The 19,916-nt window shown below is 33.3% G+C and overlaps 1 protein-coding gene across 1 annotated transcript; it reads left to right on the forward strand.

The window, feature by feature from the left end:
- Window positions 1-10,661: 10,661 nt before the first annotated feature.
- Window positions 10,662-18,051, forward strand: LOC127807258 (uncharacterized). The gene is made up of 3 exons (XM_052344955.1): window positions 10,662-10,724; window positions 17,043-17,524; window positions 17,617-18,051. Exons 2-3 carry the CDS (start codon window positions 17,043-17,045, stop codon window positions 17,780-17,782), a joined length of 648 nt encoding a protein of 215 aa, XP_052200915.1. The 5' UTR covers window positions 10,662-10,724; the 3' UTR covers window positions 17,783-18,051.
- The last annotated feature ends 1,865 nt before the right edge of the window (window positions 18,052-19,916 follow it).

Below are 19,916 nucleotides of genomic sequence, written 5' to 3' on the forward strand. Positions count from 1 at the left end.
TCCATGAAAAATGCCACATAAATGAAAAAATTTCTATGTTTGCATGTTTGATTACTTAACATTTTTCATAGAAAAATTTTATGGTATAATACATTGAACCATGTTTTAGCTCATTTTTCATAAAAAAATGCAAATATGAGACATAAATTCTCTTTAACCACTTTTTAAAATAATATTCAATGACAATTTTTTAAAATTAGTTATCGTTCGATGGCGATAAGAGACACTAATGGTATGTTTGATTGGAATTGTTTTCCATAAAAAATATCACATTAATAAAAAAAATTTATACTTTCATGTTTGATTGCTTAATCACTTTTAATTAATTAGAAAATATCAAATAATAGTAAAATATTAAAAAAAATTCTACTATTATTTAAATTAAATTAAAATTTAAATATGTCAGTGACGGAATAATTTGGTTGCAGGTTTGAAAATGAAAATCATATGAAAACAAATTATAACACTTAACTATTTTAGATAAATTTTATACAAATAATTTTTGTTTGAGTATTTGAATATATTATTTGATTAGGAAACCAAAAAGGTTAAAAATTCAATTGAGCATTAGATTGCATTACTCAAGTATAAATTAAAAAAACTATTGATAGTTATAGATAGTAGTCAATAAACATTTAAGGAATTACTTGATTTATTGATTGAATAACTAGATAGTTAATCAGTTAAATGGTACATTAGTTAATCAGTTAAATTCGACTGACGGTCTCTTGAAATTGGCAATTGAAAGAATGAAAATGACAATTGAGGGAATGTAGGTGCAGGGGCATTAATTGTGTTGCAGGAAGGAAATGATCAAGGGCAAATGAGGGAGATTAGATCTCCCATTGCGGCCGATTTCATATATATTATATATAATATATATAATTATTAAAAAGGAAAAAGTCGGCAGCCCAATTAATTCTTCCAATTGTGCATGGTGCGTACGTCATCTTCCTGTTTCCAACATCCCCTATTCCGTTCTATATAATATGGCACAATAATTTTTGTAGAGCATTTAATACCAACAAAAACTCAAAATGACACACACGCACGCATACACACATACGTATTATTTTATAAATATTCATTAGGATATCAATTTAATCTTAATATTATTTACACCGTGCCTTTAGACACGGCCATACGCTAGTATATACACAATACACAATAATATATATAGAATTTGTTGACACTATATAAATATAAAATAAATAATAATATACATACAATAAATATAAATAATAAAGATATTAAAATATACCCGTTAATCATTGAAAAGTAAATAAAAGAGATATTAATCAAATAACAGCTAATTATTATAAATTAACAGTTAAAAATGATATGGTACGGGCATTTTATTTGTTTAACATATTAGTTAAAACGACATAATCTATAATTAACATAAATATTTTTTATCTAAAAACATTCAAAGATACATTTAAATGTTAAAATAACAAAATACTAAAAATATAATGAACAGAAAAAGAAAAAACAAATACCTTACAATAAGCAGTGATACTCGTATCTTCCAAATAAAAATTAAATTGTAACAAAAAAAATTAAATAAATTTTTTTTTATTATTATTAAAAGTGAGGCAAGGAGAGAGGGAGGGCAGAGGAGAGGAGACGAGGGATGAGACTTAAATAGGAGGGGGGTGGGGGAGGGTGGGAAGGGATGGAAAATAATATTTAAATTTTAATAAAATAATATTTAAATTTTAATAGTTAAAAAGGAAATTAGAAATTATTTTATTATGATGATTTAAGAATTAATTAAATTTTATATTATAAATTATTTGACTTTTGTAATTATTTATAGATAAATTAAAATTTTTATGTTATGTTAAAATGAGAAGTAAAAATATAATGTTATAGATATTATTATTCAATTTATTATTTATTAAATATAATTATAAAATTAGAAATACAAATATAATGTTATATTATTTGATTAAAAATTTTATTTTTTGAGTAAAAATGTAAAAAAGTGTATGTGTAAAGTGTAATAAAAAATTATATTTATTTTTATTTTATTAGATAAAAATAAATTAAAAATTATTTTATTATAATAATTTTAAAATTAATTTAATTTAATTTAATAAATAAAATAATTTAAACAAAACATATTATAAAAAAAAGCCTTCAACAGCCTCCCTGACAATTCCCTTTCCCACCCCCCTCCCCTTTTTTCCCTTCCCATAAACCCACCCTCTGCCCCTCTTTTGTCTAAAGTGTAATAAAAAATTATATTTATTACACTTCAATAGTATAAACTTCAATAGTTAAAAAGTAAATTAGAAATTATTTTTTTATGATGATTTAAGAATTAATTAAATTTTACATTATAGATTATTTGACTTTTGTAATTATTTATAGATAAATTAAAATTTTCATGTTATGTTAATGTTAGAATTGTGGTTATATTGGGATAAGTTCCCTAGTGATAAAGATAAATGTTATGAATTTGAATTTGTTTTAAATTCATTAACATTTGAATTTTAACAATAATGAGATAAGTAATTAGAATTTGAATGAGATTCAAATTCCAATAAAGCCATGTCTATATGTATCGTTGTGATACCTATAAATAGACATAGAGTCTGATGAAAAAACAGCATAACAATCAGAATCAGTTTCTGATCGCTCATATACTGTCTTCGGCATCACCATTCGAGCCTTGGACAGACAAGGGGTGAACGGATAAGAAAACTTTATAGTTTTCTTCTACGGAGGTTGTTAGGCAAATCAATTTCGATATTCCGCTGCGATTTAGGTATCAGAGCCATTGTTTATTTGTCTACACCGTTGTGATTGACCATTTATGTTGCAAGTTTTTATAACTTGTGATATTTTACGCATAAAATTATTTTCTGTGTGAAATCAGTTGACGCGTAGTATTATTCTGTGTGAAATAATTTTTGATCTCTTTGTTTGCTTTGATTGAGTCACGTTTGTTTGTAACTCAAGATTAGTTTGCGAAAAAAAAAAATTCTCTATCCACTGCATTCCAGCCATGGTTGTGTATGTCACAGTCGCTGGGTTTGCAACATATAGGTCTTCTTCATGGGATTTCAGCCGTTGTTGTGGTACCAAAGGCAGAGAGGTGTGAAGCGAGGATTGTCCTCGCGATGGCTGAAGCTGTCCCCGATGGCCGCGTAAGTCGCGACTGGTGGGTTCGTCTCCAGCGGCTGAAATCGACCATGGCCAGTGGGAGATCCAGCGCTGTTGGCTGAAACGGCCATGGCCGAGGTCGATGACGCCATGGCCGCGACCCTTCTGCCATGGACAGTTCACGCTCCTCCTCCTTTACCACGTATCGTCGCCGACTAGCGCTTTCTCCCTAGGCCTCTCCGACCGATCTTTGCGTTGTTCGCTGGCGGCCATGGCTTGATGTGTTTACCATGGCCGCGGCCCCTTTTTGTCTTCGGGTATGGCCAATGACCGACGGTAGCTATTACTAGCCATCATCATTTTTCGCGGCTGGCGGCATCGAATGGAGAACAAGAGGGAAGGGCGGCTTGCGGTGGAGGAAGAAGAAAGTGGCGGCGGCGGCGGCTCTTGGTTGCCCAAAAAACCCTATGGGTTTGGAGAAGAAGAAGACCTAATTTAGTGCTGGGTTGACCCATTGGGTCAGATCTGATTCGTGACCCACTTTATTTAAAGATCCAGATAAGTTCTGGTGGATTTATTCTGGGCTTGGGCTTGGATATGTTCTTGGGCCATTTGTTTTATTAATTAATGGACCAGTTTTTAATTTAAAATCTTTTGGGCCTCAATTTTGTTTTGGGCCATTCTCTTGGGTTTTTTATTTAATTATTTGGATGCTTTGGGCTATTAATTAATTAGTTTAATTTTGTGCCTAAAGTTATAAATTAAATAATAAATTCAATTTTGAATTAAAAAAAAATAGAATTATTTTAGGGATATTTAATTCTGAAATATTAATTTTTGTAATTAATAAAATTATTTTCATGACTTTTATTATGTGTTTTAATATTGTCATGATAATTGTTTGGTTTATTCTTTTAGATCATAAATTAATAAGTTTAATTTTGAGTCTAAAATTATAAATACATGTGATGTGGCATTTTTTTGCTAACTTAATTAATTATCTATTGTCTGCAAATATTTAGTTTTATTTGCTTATTGATAATTAATTTCGGTTTAGTACCGATCTTGGGCCTTGTGTGGGTTCTAATATATTGTTGGATATTGTGGATTAGTTCTACATAAACAATTAAGTCATAATATTTTAGTTGTGCATTAAGGGTGATGACTTTGAAGCCTGGCGATTTGTTGATCCTGAAGTGCATAGCTAAATGTTTGATTTAATTGTTTGCTTTGAACATGTGCATTGAATGTTTTTGTTGTCCCTGATTCAGTGATCAATGGCCACCAGTTCAGTTGCTGGAAGCATGACCAGGATAGATAAGTTGGATGGGTCCAACTACTCCACATGGGAGAAGCAGATTCAGTATCTACTTCAGATGGAGAAAGTATGGGACGTTTTGGAGACTTCTCATCCCGTGCCGCAAGGGGAAAATATTTTCTTGGCAACACAACGGGCCTATGACAAATGGCTTGAGAGGGACCGTTATGCTCGTCTTGCGATGCTTGTTAGCATGCGGGTTGATCTCATGGGCTAGTTTGAGTCTTGCCAGACTGCCATGGAAATGTGGCAAAAGTTGAAGATCACTTTTGGTCAGACATCTGCAACAAAGCTTCGTGCTTTATAATTAAAATTTCAACAGTATGTCAAAGACCCGAGGCACAGCATGGCTGAGCATTTGAGAGTGATGGGTTAACTTATCAGAGATCTTTAGAGTGCGGGAGTAGCGCTTACTGATGAGCAATAACTCCTAGGGGTGATCAGATCCTTGCCTGACCCTAAGTGGTCTCAGATGAAGCTCCTTATGACACATAGTGAAAATATCAAAACTTTTGATGATATTTCACCTCACTTGGAGCTTGAGGCGGAGCTCGTTGAAGCGAACCGTGCAGCGGCTTTTGTAGCCAAGGTCGACAGACGTGAGGGCTTCGGGCCCAAACGCAAGAAACAAGGATCAAAGGCATCAGGGCTTGCACCTAATATTGGCCAGAACAAGAAGACCAAAAGAGGGACACATGGAAAGAAAGACCTGTCCAAATTGAAATGCTATAATTGTAAGAAGAAGGGTCACTTCGCTCGGGATTGTCTAGAGCCGAAGAAGGTATATTTCTCTTCTTATTCCCCTTTGATTCATGTTTGCTCACATGCATTAGTTGCATACTCACGTCCTGAGTGGATTCTGGATACAGGAGCAACACGACACATAAGTGTTGAGGAAGAAGGGTTTGTGGATTACCATCGGGTGCTAGCGGGAACTCAGTACGTCACGCTTGGGAATGGCACACAAGAAGAAGTTATTGGAATTGGTTCGTTCCAACTCAAGATGAAGAATGGCAAGATTCCACTCCCGAAGGACGTTATGTATGCTCTTGGAGTCCGGTGTAATCTATTATCAGTAGCATGTTTATTAGGACAGGGTTATTCTTTTCTTTTCGATGATACTGGCATGAACATCTATTTGGATGATACATTCTTTGGAGGTGGTTTCTTAGTAGATGGTTTTTTCAAACTTAATTTGGATAATGTTTTTAATAACCATTCTATTGCTTTAGTTTCTTCCACTTCTTCTAACATAAATGTTGATTGTGATTTATGGCACAAGAGACTTGGCCATGTGAGTCAAGAAAGGATGGCAAGGCTGGCGAGAGAAGGTTTATTGGGATCTCTCAGTAAAGTGAGACTCACTGTGTGTGAGCCTTGCTTAGCCGGTAAGGCCAAGAGGAAACCTTTTGGTAAGGCTTCCCGTGCATCTTGTTCTTTGGAGTTAGTTCACTTTGACATATGCGGTCCTATGAATGTGAGGGCATGTCATGGTGCATCATACTTTATTACCTTCATAGACTATTATTCACGTTTCAGTTACGTGTATCTAATTTCTCACAAGTCAGAAGCTTTAGATTGCTTCAAATGCTTTATGCATGAGGTTGAAAATCAGATGGATAAGAGCTTAAAAACTCTTCGAACCGATAGAGGCTATGAATATCTTTCTGATCAGTTTAGAAGTCTATGTGAGGAAAAAGGTATAGTTCGACACCTAACCATTCCTGGCACTTCGCAACAAAATGGTGTTGCAGAACGCCGGAATAGAATTTTGTTGGAAATGGTTAGATCGATGTTAGCGCAGGCGAATCTCCCGATTAGTTTCTAGGGAGATGCGTTGTTGACTGCAGCCTACATTCTTAATCATGTTCCAAGCAAGTCCGTGCCTTCTACCCCTTATGAGTTATGGACTGGTAGAAGTCCAAACTTGGATCACTTGCGGCCTTGGGGATCAGCTGGATATGTCCATAGCACGTCCCACAAGTATGGAAAACTTGGACTAAGAGCCAGCAAGAAGGTGTTCATTCGGTATCCTGCAGGATCAAAAAGATACGTCATGTATGGTGAACATCCTAGTGGGGGTTTAATCGAGACAGAATCTCGGGATGTAGAGTTTCTTGAGGATGAGTTCCCAAGAATTGGTGAGGTTGATAAGGACTCCCAATTGTATGAGTTACAAGAGGAAGTGCCTTTTGTCAGTGGGAGAGTTCCTGCAGTTAGTGGGAGCGAACCCATAGACAGTACTTTGGAGACTCAAGTAATTTGACGTAGCCAGCGTGGGCTTATCCCTCGTCGTGATTTCGATGATATTGAGGGAATGGTACTTATGTGTGCCATGTCGGATGACAATAAGCCGACTTCTTATGAAGAAGTCTTAACTTCCCTAAACCGAGATCAATGGTTGATCACTATGAAAGATAAAATTGACTCGATGGATAAGAACAAGGTGTGGGAACTTGTTGATCTTCCACCAAATAGAAAGGCAATTGGTAACAAGTGGGTCTTGAAAATCAAACGCCGAGCTGATGGATCGATTGACAAGTATAAAGCCCGATTGGTCGCAAAGGGTTACACCCAAATGGAGGGTGTAGATTTCTTAGAGACATTTTCTCCTGTGGTGAGATTTGACTCTATTCGCGTGATTCTAGCCATCGTCGCTCATTTAGATCTTGAGCTACACCAGATGGATGTCAAGACAGCATTTCTCAATGGAGAACTAGACGATGAGATATATATGGATCAACCCGTCGGTTTTGTTATTGAAGGGCAAGAGCGCAAAGTATGCAGTCTCAAACGATCCATATATGGTCTCAAGCAGTCGTCTAGACAATGGTATCTACGGTTTCATGAAGCCGTCACCTCCATTGGTTTGACCATGATAGAGGAAGACCATTGTGTGTATATCCAACGGACAAAAGATGGGTTCTTGATTTTGTTCTTATATGTAGATGACATCTTATTGGTTGGAAACAACTTGGAGATGATCAACACCATTAAGGAATGGTTATCCTCTGTCTTTGAGATGAAGGATTTAGGGGAAGCGAGTTATATCCTTGGAGTTAAGATCTCGAGGGATCGCTCAAGGAGGCTTTTGAGTTTGTCTTAAGAGACTTACCTTCGTAAGATCCTTGAACGGTTTAATATGGATAACTCAAAGCCTGTTGATACTCCAGTTGATAAGGGTTGCATCTTGAGTACTAGTCAATGCCCTAAATCAGAGGAAGAAAGGAAACTAATGGAAAAAAAACCATACGCCAGTGCTGTTGGGAGTCTCATGTACCTTATGAAGTGTACTCGTCCTGATATCTGCTTCGCCGTTGGACTAGTAAGCAGATACCAAAGTAATCCTGGTGAGAAACATTGGAAAGTTGTCAAGAGAATTATGAGGTATCTACGTGGTACTTATGATTATGCTCTAGCTTTCCAAGTGGAGATATGAAAGTACATGGTTACACTGATGCTGATTTTGGCGGAGATAAAGATGATAGCGTCTCCACATCAGCATATGTTTTCACTCTTGGTGGAGGCTCTATTTCTTGGCGAAGCAAGAAGCAAGATTGTGTTGCTCAATCGACCATGGAAACAGAGTATGTGCCTAGCTCAGAAGCTGGAAGACATGCATCTTGGCTTAGTGTTTTTCTTCGAGAGCTCGGGGTAACAGCTCAGGCTGATGAACCTGTCGAAATTCAGATCGACAACACAGCTACGATGCAGTTCGCACATGACCCCAAATTCCATGATAGAGGAAAGCACATAAGAAGAAGATATCACTACATTAGAGGATTGATCAGGGACAACGAAGTGATTTTAAGTTATATTCCTAGCGCTGAAATGTTGGCTGACCCATTGACAAAGCCACTTAGCAGGAATGTATTTGAATCCCATGTGAGGCGTATGGGATTACGTAGAATTTGAGTTCTACATTTGATCACTGTTTACGACATTCATTTTGATTTATACTGATGGATATTTGTTATCTTCTTTCTGTTTTCATTATATGATATTATGTTGTTGATATGGAAAACATGAAAATAATTGCACATGTTCATGAATGTCACCAGGCTTGGATTGGTCCAATCACGCGGACGATCGCCCTGACACCTGTGTGGTGTGTAGGATGAGACAACTTACTCTTGGACTTATGTGGTTAGTGTAAGTGCCTTGATACATGAGGGGTATCCAAGGTTGTTATTGTCGCCTTAGTACGGCTAAGATGAGACTTATTTGAAGAAGTCGAATATGGATATATTCTGAATTCCATATTAAGCTTGAGAAAAGCAGGATGTGAGTACTCATAAGTTGAGCGACTCGGGTTAGTGCCATGTGGTGACTGTACCGACATCTGTACGGTGTTTTGAGTGTGACATCCCTAATTAGTGGGAGCTCCACCGTAGCATGCACATCATACAGCATGCGCTTGTTCGACCGCTATAGGGAAGTGATAAGATTGTTCTCTCTCTATCACTGCGTGGGACCCTATTCACATATGCCTTCTGACCTAAAATTGTTTCATAAAGTTGAGGTTCAATTACACTACTTTAGCATGTCACCCAATTGGCTAGCAAAAAAGCAGCTAGGCGGGCTATGTCTGGGCAAGTGGTTGAACCAAGAGATGGATTGTTTCGAATTTTGGGAAACGTAATTTATACCACATCATGTAAGTTTTGCAACTCATAGTTCGGACGATCATCTGTGTGATGATCATGAGTGCAAGAACTTCGATTGATGATCAAATGTTGTTTAGAGTTACTCTCGAGAGATTGAAAGCATTTGATAGATGTGTTATTTATTATCTAAGGCATAGATGGCATTGCCCTCATTTATTTCTTTTTTGCAGCAGTACTATGTTGGCATTGGTGATTGTTTGATATAGTACTCTTATCAATGTCATCAAGGTCGCACCCCTTGACGTCCTGTATGAGAAGATGAGTTAAGCATTATCCCATGTACCCGAGTGGGAGATTGTTAGAATTACGGTTACATTGGGATAAGTTCCCTAGTGATAAAGATAAATGTTATGAATTTGAATTTGTTTCAAATTCATTAACATTTGAATTTTAACAATAATGGGATAAGTAATTAGAATTTGAATGAGATTCAAATTCCGATAAAGCCATGTCTATCTGTATCTTTGTGATACCTATAAATAGACATAAAGCCTAATGAAAAAACAACACAACAATCAGAATCAGTTTTTGATCGCTCATATACTGTCTTTGGCATCACCATTCGAGCCTTGGACGGACAAGGGGTTGACGGATAAGAAAACTTTATAGTTTTCTTCCACGGAGGTTGTTAGGCAAATCAGTTTCGATATTCCGCTGCGATTCAGGTATTTTACATACCGCTTTGCTAATGATTCAAAATAATACAGTTAAAATGAGAAATACAAATATAATGTTATAGATATTGTTATCCAGTTAATTATTTATTAAATATAATTATAAAATTAGAAATATAAATATAATGTTATATTATTTGGTTAAAAATTTTATTTTTTGAGTAAAAATGTGAAGAAGTGTATGTGTAAAATATAATAAAAAATTATATTTATTTTACTTTACTAGATAAAAATAAATTAAAAATTATTTTGTTATAATAATTTTGAAATAAATTAAATTTAGTTTAATAAATAAAAAAATATAAACAAAACATATTAAAAAAAAAGCCCTCAACCCCCATTCTCTCCCCTTTTCTCTGCAATTTATTTCCCACGACAAGCAGCGCGCCCCCCCCCCCAATTTCCCTTCCCCATAAAGCCCTGACATTTCCCTTCTCCATAAATCAACCCATCTTCCTTAAATCAACCGCCCCCCTTGGACCACTCCCCCCCTCCCCTCTAGGCGTCATGTGGCGGCTCATTTCTGGACAACCCCCATGCCCTTTCCCCAACGCGCCACGCGGTCGCCCCCCCCCCCAAAATATCCCCTCCCCGGATGCGCCACGTGGCGCCCCACCCCCTTCCCTTCCCTACCCCCTCCAAAGCGCACGTGCCCGCCTTTTTTGCCATGCCACGCCCGACGCGGCGCCTCTGACAGCGCCCCCCCCCCCAAAAAAAAAAAAAATTAATTTGAATTCCCGCCCCCTCCCAGCGCCCTCTTTAAAAATCGCTCGCCCACACCTAATTTTACTACTCTTCTTTTCTATATGTATCTCGCGCATTCCCCCCCTCTCTCTCTCTCGGCTGTGATTTCGGTTTTCACTTGGCAAGAAATTTCGGATTTTTCATTGTGATTTCAGCCTTCATTGTGGTTTTGTGCTCATCCACAAGTATAATATCATCAATATTTAGAAGGTATTTTTCTTTCTTTATTTATACATTATATTTTTAATATTTTATCATTTTAATTGTTAAATGCATCTTTAAATATTTTGAGATAAAATTATAGATCTTAGTGTAGATTATTTGATTTCTTTTATATATTTAGAACTGTTAATTTAGACTGATTAAGTGTTACTTGATTAAATATTTTTGTTAGTTATTTGTTACACGTTAATTGTTAAAAAGAATAATAATAAGAAAAAACTGGTACACGTTAGTAATGAGAAAAAAATAATAATAACTGTTTATTATAATAATAATAATAATAATAATAATAATAATAATAACTGTTAACTGTAATGAAAAAAATAATAATAATGTTACACGTTATAAAATAACTGGTAATTGTAAAATATAGGATAAATTAACTGTTACACCTTACACGATAATTGTTAATTGTAATAACTTTGTATATACAATTAAAAAATAATAATGTTATTTCTGTTATTTATATAAAATATTATTTACATATAAAAATAAAATGAATGTACGATTTATTTGTAAAAAGAATATTTTCTTTTCTAAAAGTGTAAAAAGAAATAAATAATATTTAAAAATAAATAAGTAATATAATATAATACAAATTTAAAATTATTTATATTATATTATGTCTGAAAGTGTAAAAAGAAATAAATGATATAATATAAATAATATTTAAAAGTAAAAATAATATTTAAAATTAAAAAATATAAAATAAAATTTAAATCTAATATTCAAAAAGAATCAAAATCTTTTAATTCATAAGGAAACACTATTAGATGTCCACGTTTAAAAGGTAAATTTTGGTCAAATAAATAAAATAAAATATTTTATAAATAAAAAATATTATCTAAAAATGAATCCCAAGCATGTATTCAAGCAAAATAGAAAACTAGAACAAACAATAATGAAAATAGAAAAAATGCAAGTAACTTAAAAGTAAAGTACTTAAAACATCATTATTCATCTTATTATTATTATTATTATTATTATTATTATTATTATTATTATATAGAGGGAGAGAGAAAGTAGAAAAATTTTGAGGACTATACTATTCCACAAGCAGTTACAGCAAAACAATCAGCCAGCATAGTCCCTCATTGTTAGAATATACTCCAAAAAGACCAAAAAAAATAGCTCTCCTAAAGGCCATTACTCCACCCCTTATGATGTCAAAATCTATCTTCCCTCCCAACTTTGAAAATAATTAATTGGTTATACTCAACCAAACTCTCTTACCCATTAATTGGCTAAAAATAATTAATTTATAAAATATTTTTTATAAATTAATAAAAAATAATATATAGAAATATTATTTAAAAATAATTTGGTAGTTACCTAAAAACTATGTGCATTAGATAAAACATATAAAAATTATAATGAGTTAGTCTCAAAAAATTTGAATCCTAGTTGTAGAGGACATATTTACAGTACTTGTTAGGGTAATCTTTATATTATAGTGTAGGTAGTCTTGTTGGGTTTCAAATTTTGGAAACTTAAAAAAAAAAAGAAAATAGTTGACAACTTGTTACTTGATTACTATGAGTGCATTATATTTGTTTTTATAAGATCAAATAAACAGTAAAATAATACTTTTTACTGTTTATTTATAATGATAACATGTTACTTAAATATATTATTAATGTGTATTGTGATAGTATGATTGTGAATATTATTATGATAACTTGTTAATGTGTAATCTTGATAGGTTTCTCGTTTATAATGATAATTGTTGTATATATATTATTGTGTATTATGATAATATTATTAATGATTTAAATGAGAAAGCATTCAAAAATATGTAAATTTAAGATAAAAAAATTATTATGTTAATTTTTTTTTGTAAATAAATATTATAAATATATAAAGATATTTTAAATAGTTATTTATTAAATATATTATAACGAATTTAAATAAAACTTAATAATTATATTTTGAGTATTTTATTTATATTTTTAGATTAAAAGTACAAATATAGTAATTGATTTTTATAAATATTGTTGGTGGGTTAATTTATTTTTAAACAAATATTGTTGGTTTAAATAGTTATTTATTAAATACAAGTTTATAAAATAATATTTAAAAATTAATAATATTAATAAATAAATACCAAAATATAATTTATAAATAAATAAAAGATATTTTTATAAAATAAGATTTCACAATAAATAATATCAATAAATAAATAAAATATAATATTTGATAAATAAATAAAATGTTGTATGTAGAAAATAATATTTAATAATAAATTATACTTATAAATAAATAAGAAATAATATATCAATAAATAAGAAATTATATTTAAAATTAAATTAAATATAATTTTTGTTACGATGAATCAAAAATGAATTATATTTAGCTAGATTGTCAATTATCGACAAATATACTAATAGGTTGCAAATATTATTGTAGTACTGAAGATGACTTTGTTTTCAGGTTTGTATTTTTGGGTTATATAGTATAGAATTTAAAATGGAAATACAGGCGCATCGTAAGTGGATTGATAATAGATGCAATCTACGAAGGAGTGGCATCACTCGAGAATTTTACGAAGGTGTTGATGAGTTTATTCAATTTGCATCTACCCAAGAGAGTTTCATAAGATTAGGAGGAAAATTAAAGTGTCCTTGTACGAAATGTGAATGTTTGAGGTTCAAATCAGTTGATGAGGTGAAAAAGGATATTTGCAAGTATGGATTCATGAAGGGTTATTATTACTGGATACATCATGGGGAAGAAGTGCCCGTTGTGGCTCCATCGGCTGTTGAAAATGAATATTATAGAGAAGATAATTTTAGGGATCAGTTTAATTCGTATGAATAGATGGTAATGGATGCGACAGGGCCATCTAATATGCCATATACAATGCATGATACTGGAAGTGGAATTAGTTATCAGACTTACAATGTAGATGAAACACCGAATGAAAATGCACAAGTATTTTATGACATGTTGTCTGCTGCACAAGCTCCCTTGTATCCGAATTGCGAAGTAGAAAGTGAACTTTCTGTTGCAGTTAGGATGTTGAGTATTAAGTCTGATTATAACATGTCTGAAGGTTGTTATAATGAAATCATGCAGTTTATGCATCAAACAATGCCAACTGGTAATCGTGTACCCCCTGATCTTTATCATACTAAGAAGTTGGTTTCCCAACTTGGTCTTGGTTGTAAGAAGATTGATTGTTGTTTAAATGAGTGTATGTTGTATTATAAAGATGACGAATCCGAGATGAGTTGTAAGTGTTGCGATCATCCTCGTTTCAAACCAGCAAGAAGTGGGAAGGGAAAATTTAAACAAATTTCTTATAAAAAAAAATGTGGTATTTGCCTCTCATACCAAGATTGCAAAGAATATATGCTTCTACAATTACAGCTGCGAGCATGAGATAGCATCATGAAAGTCGAAGAGAGCCCGGTGTACTGTCTCACCCGTCTGATGGGGAAGCATGGAAACATTTTGATCAGAAATATCTAAATTTCTCTGTCGATCCTAGAAATGTTAGGCTTGGTCTTTGTGCAGATAGGTTCACCCCGTATAGTCAATCAGGTCGCCCGTATTCTTATTGGCCAGTCATTGTGACTCCATATAACTTGCCTCCTGGATTGTGTTTGAAAAGAGAGTTCCTTTTTTTTACTGCTATTATTCCAGGTCCATCAAATCCGAAAAATAAGATAGATGTGTCTTTACAACCTCTAATTGATGAACTGAAGTTGTTGTGGCAAGAAAGAGTTTTGACTTATGATGTTTCAACAAAGACAAATTTTATGATGAAGGCTGCTTTATTATGGACCATCAATGATTTTCTTACATATGGAATGTTATCTGGTTGGATGACAGATGGTAGATTAGCATGTCCGTATTGTATGGAAAAAACTAAAGCTTTCGTTCTAAAGTATGGTGGAAAGACGTCATTTTTTGATTGTCACAGACAATTCTTGCCAATGGATCATGTATTTCGGAGAAATACCAATGCTTTTCGAAAAAACAAAGTTCAGAATTCTTCTCCACCATCTCGGTTAAATGGAGATAATGTTTTTCAAAGAGTCTGTAATTTTCCATCTATATTGGAGTTACAAGACTGTGGTATGCCTGGGTATGGTGCAGAACATAATTGGACCAAACGGAGCATTTTTTTGGAATTACAATACTGGAAAGATAATATGATCCAGCACAACTTAGATGTAATGCACATTGAAAAAAATGTTTTTGACAATCTTTTTAATACAATAATGGATGTGAAGGGTAAAAGTAAAGACAATACAAAGGTCAGAATGGACTTGAAAGAATATTGTAGATGGAAGGAGCTTGAGCTAATAGACCGTGGTGGGGGTAAGTATTGGAAACCTAAGGCGCAATACACATTCACAAGAGAGCAGAAGTTAAGTGTTTTGAAGTGGGTAAAAGAACTTAAGCTCTCTGATGGATATGCTTCCAGATTGGGTAGATGCGTTGATATGAGAAATGCAAAGTTATTTGGGTTGAAAAGTCATGATTGTCATGTTCTCATGGAGAGATTACTTCCAACGACATTTGCAGCATTACCAGATCGAATTTAGAATCCAGTTACTGAGTTATGTCAGTTTTTTAAAGACATTTGTTCAACAGTATTGAGGATTGAACACCTTGATGCCTTAGAACAAAATATACCCATAATTTTATGCAAATTAGAGCGTGTATTCCCTCTGGGATGGTTTAACCCAATGGAGCATCTGCCAATACACTTAGTTTACGAAGCAAAAGTGGGGGGACCAGTACAATACAAATTGATGTATCCCTTTGAAAGGTAATAACATTTGATAATGTTGTACCATGTTTATTTTAAAATAACTTAATTTTTTATATGTTGACAAGATCTTTGAATTATTTAGGTTTCTCAACACTTTAAAGAAGAAAGTCCACAATAAAGCTCGTGTAGAAGGATCTATATGCGAGGCATATTTGATTGAGGAGACGTCTACGTTTGGTTCATATTATTTTAAACCAAATGTTCAATCAAGAAGAATGAGAGTTCCTCGAAATGATAATGGGGGAGATTCTTCATATCCACAAATTTCCATTTTCAATTATCCAGGCCGTGCTGCTGGTCCAATGAAAAATAGGTGGATGGATGGAAAAGAGTTTCAAGCTGCCAAATTATATGTTTTGCTGAATACTCCAGAGGTCGAACCTTATATCGAGTAAGAATTAAAATTTAAATGAATATATTTATAAGTTTATATTGAATTCATATTATTTAGTTGATACATAACTTTAATTTTTTAGCATGTACACCAACTTACTGCGTGAGCTATCTTCAAATATCACCGACAAAGAAATAGATGTTCAAATCGAGGAACATTTTCCTACGTGGTTCCATCAGCATGTACATTAATTCAATGTTAGTTAGGTTATTTTCTAAATTGAATTTGAGTATACAATATTAAGTGATTCAAACGTTGTATCAGGTGAATTTTAGCACGCAAGTTACGAATCCATTAATTCAGAACATAAGATGGGGACCGACTCCACATGTGCGACATTAGCCAATGTATTTTGTGAATAGATATAAATTTCATACTGTCGAATGGAGTAATAGCAGGTCTACCGAAAATTATGGTGTTTGCGTGCCTGGGACAGGAGTTGGATCTTCAGAAACATATTACTATGGAAAAATCATAGATATTATTGAATTTGAATATGCAAGCTTACCAATCAAAAGGGTAGTTCTATTTAAATGTGAATGGTACGATCCAAGTCCTCGGGAAACCAAAATTCATGATAAGTATGGTATTGTGGAGGTTCGATCGTTAAGAAAGTATAAGAAATATGATCCATTCATATTTGCCCAACAAGCTGAACAAGTTTATTACGCGTCGTATCCCGACACTTGCCATGCTAAACATGATTGGATGGTCGTTATTAAAACAAAGCCACGAGGTACAATAACTGCTCTCAAAGCCAACATGGAAGAACCTTTTCAAGAATATGAGATACTAGAATCGTCTCAAATAGATCAAAATTATGACTTTACAAGTACTTTACAAGATTTAGATGGTATAGTTGAGGAAATAGATGTTTCAGATGTCGCTCAACAAGAAGAAGATGATGCAGATGATGAATCTATATCAGAAGATGATGAAGAAGAGTTATTGTCTGATGACATAGATAGTGATGCTGAAATCATGGATGAATATGTTGAAGAAGATGATTAATTTATTTTTCAACTTGTAAATTAACTTGTATATGTTATGATATAATATTTTGTCTTTTTTAATGTTTGTGATTGTATGTTTTGTCAATTTTGTATTTTTCATGTGATTCTCGAAACAGATGTCAGGCCATTCTTCTCCTGGATCACGTAGGGGTAGGGGTAGTAGAGCTAGAGGTACCAATCGATCCTATAGGAGCACTCCTTCTCCGGATTCCAGTAGTGCTGGTTCACACTCTTCTCCTTCTGTGTCCACACATGTTGTTCCGTCTACTCCTTTATACCCTCAGCCATCACATCCACAGGGTTTCGTACCCGTGACTCAGTTTCAACAGCCATATGGCGCGATGCCATTTCCTATGGGTTTTCCTACAGTTCTACCTACATTCCACCCATCCCAGACTGAACCACAATCTACCCCTTTGCCTATGCCGACTTTTCATCCCTTTGGAGGATCATATCCATTCCCATTTATACCGACACCTCAAGCACATCATTCGTCCTCCTCTCCTGGACAGAATGTTGAGGCGACTCCATATGAGCCAACAGAGACCGACCAAGTTGATGGACGAACAAATTTATCCTGTAATCAGAGTTGTGATCAGTGATTATTTTATATATTGTTTTAAATTGAATGTTTGCAATTGTTATACACATAAATGCATGGTTTTTTTATTAATATGCCTGGTTTTACAGTTTTATTCCTGTTGTTGGCCCACCAGCTGATCAAACAAAGATTTGGAAGAGACGGTGTACTGAACCTTGGCTTCATTGGAATGAAGTGCCAGAAATAACGCGACGGATGTGGTTGGAAGAATTTAGCGTAAGTATAATTGCAATTCTTAATTATATAAAATTTTAAATTTATAATTTTATACATATTCATTCTTTTTTAACATGTTGTAGAAAAAGTACAAGTGGCAACCAGAGGAGAGTGATCGTATATGGATCACTTGGAATGCGTTAGGTCGAAAAAGTTTCAAAAACAGTTTGAACAAGATTAAAAGTGGTGCTAATACGGGTGCTTGGATGGATCCGGACGTGCAGAGGGCATTGCAAGAAAAGTGGAATGATGAGCAGTACAAGAAAAGGGCTGAACAAAATAAAAAAAAATCGCATCTCTATGACTGGTGGGTCAATTCACACGGATGGATCCATTCCTTTCATTGAGAGTCGAAGAATGATGGTAATTTCTTACTTAAATGTAATTTTAAGAACTTATATGGTGGTTTTTATTTTATCTTATTTATTTTATACATTTGTCTTATAGGCAAGGGAATTAAATCGCGAGCCTACTGAATTTTAACTTTTCAGAAAAACCCATACTCGGAAGGATGATCAAGGTCAAGAAGTGTGGGTTGATAACAGATCAAAAGGCATTGCGGTAATTGAATTTATATAAATTATTAACTAAATTTAATGAAAAAATTATTACTTAAAAGTGTTGATGTTTTAATTTATGTAGGAGGTGTTTGAGAGATTAAATGCAAAGACATCTTTAGCATCTATCGATAGTGATTCGCCCTCTTCACCTGCAGTCGACCAGCACCACCTCTTCTATCAGGCTGTATCTGGTAGGAACAAAAAGGGTCGTATTTACGGCCTCGGGTCTCAAGGTAAAGAGTCTTACTCGGGTGGATCTCGTAGCACCTCCAGGAGTTCATGTGGTGGGTCCATGTCACATGATTTTGAACAAATGAATTTAAGGGTCACCCAGATAAATGAGGAGTTGCGCAACCAAAATCAAGAAATGAGACAGACAATCACCCATATGACTGCGGAGAATGCGGAGTTACGACAGTGGCAGCAAGAGATGGCGGTGTGGAAGGACCAAATGAATCAAATGATGGCGACAGTATTTAATCAATCTACATTTGTTGTTGGACCATTGACAGGCCCATCGAGTGGAGACCCAATTGATGATAATGAAGATGATGAGGGTGATGAGGATAATGATAGTTAAGTGTAATCGAATATTTATGTATTTTATGTGAATTTCATTTTCTTTACTTGAATTTCATATTCATTTCTTACATATTTATATGAATTTAAATTTAAAATATTTTATTTTTATTTTTATCTATAAATTAATTAATAAATTTTGAGAAAAAATAAATTGTTAATTATAAATAAATAAATTAGAATAAATACAAATATATAAATTATTAATTAAAATACACTAATTTTAAAATATACAAATTAATTAATTTAGTCATTTTCAATACCGTTCATTCAATAAAAAAAAATGTTAATTATTAAAAATTTTATTTGTATATAATTTTTGTTAATTAATTAATAATTTTTATTTTTATTTTCTATTTATTTAATTAATCAGTGTTTAAAATATATAAATTAATAATTTAATTTAATAAAATAAACAACAATTTTAAATTTATTTAATAATTAATTTATATGAATTATAATTTATTTTATAAAATTTTAAAATAAAAAATTTTATATATATAATTTTTTATAAATTAATAAATAATAATTTTTATTTTTATTTTTTTATTTTCTAAATAATTAGCGACGGGGTTGTTCCTGAATTAATTTTTATTTTTTAATTATTTTAATTATTTTTTTGGAAATCAGCGACGGGCAAAGTGGTCGTCGCTGATTTCATTTTTTTATTTTAATTTTAACTAATTTAGTGATGGAAAAGTCCGTCGCTAAAATCAGCGACGGACAATTCCGTCGCTATTTTCCGCTGCTAAATTTCAATGACGGATTTTTGTCCGTCACTAATTCCGTCGCAAATTAGTTTAGCGACAGAATTTTACGTTTTAACGACGGATTTTTCCGTCGCTAAAACTTGATTTTCTTGTAGTGTGTTGTGTGCAGGTCATTTGCAAACTAGGATACATTATAAGAAAATTGGTAAGACAACTTATGAGTTGTGGAAGGGTTACTTTCTAAATTTGAAATATTTGAAAGTGTGGAGATGTCTTGTCAAGATTTTGCTTTTTGATCCAAAGAAAAGGAAAATAGGTTCTAAG

The sequence above is a fragment of the Diospyros lotus genome, chromosome 8, assembly GCF_014633365.1.
Source record: "Diospyros lotus cultivar Yz01 chromosome 8, ASM1463336v1, whole genome shotgun sequence".
Classification (NCBI taxonomy): domain Eukaryota; kingdom Viridiplantae; phylum Streptophyta; class Magnoliopsida; order Ericales; family Ebenaceae; genus Diospyros; species Diospyros lotus.

Bases quoted from the DNA above. Each gene is read 5' to 3' on its own strand.
- LOC127807258 (XM_052344955.1), top strand. From the start codon at position 17,043: ATGTCAGGCCATTCTTCTCCTGGATCACGTAGGGGTAGGGGTAGTAGA. The intron at 17,525-17,616 runs GTGATTATTTTA...CTGGTTTTACAG, and splicing joins TGTAATCAGAGTTGTGATCA to TTTTATTCCTGTTGTTGGCC.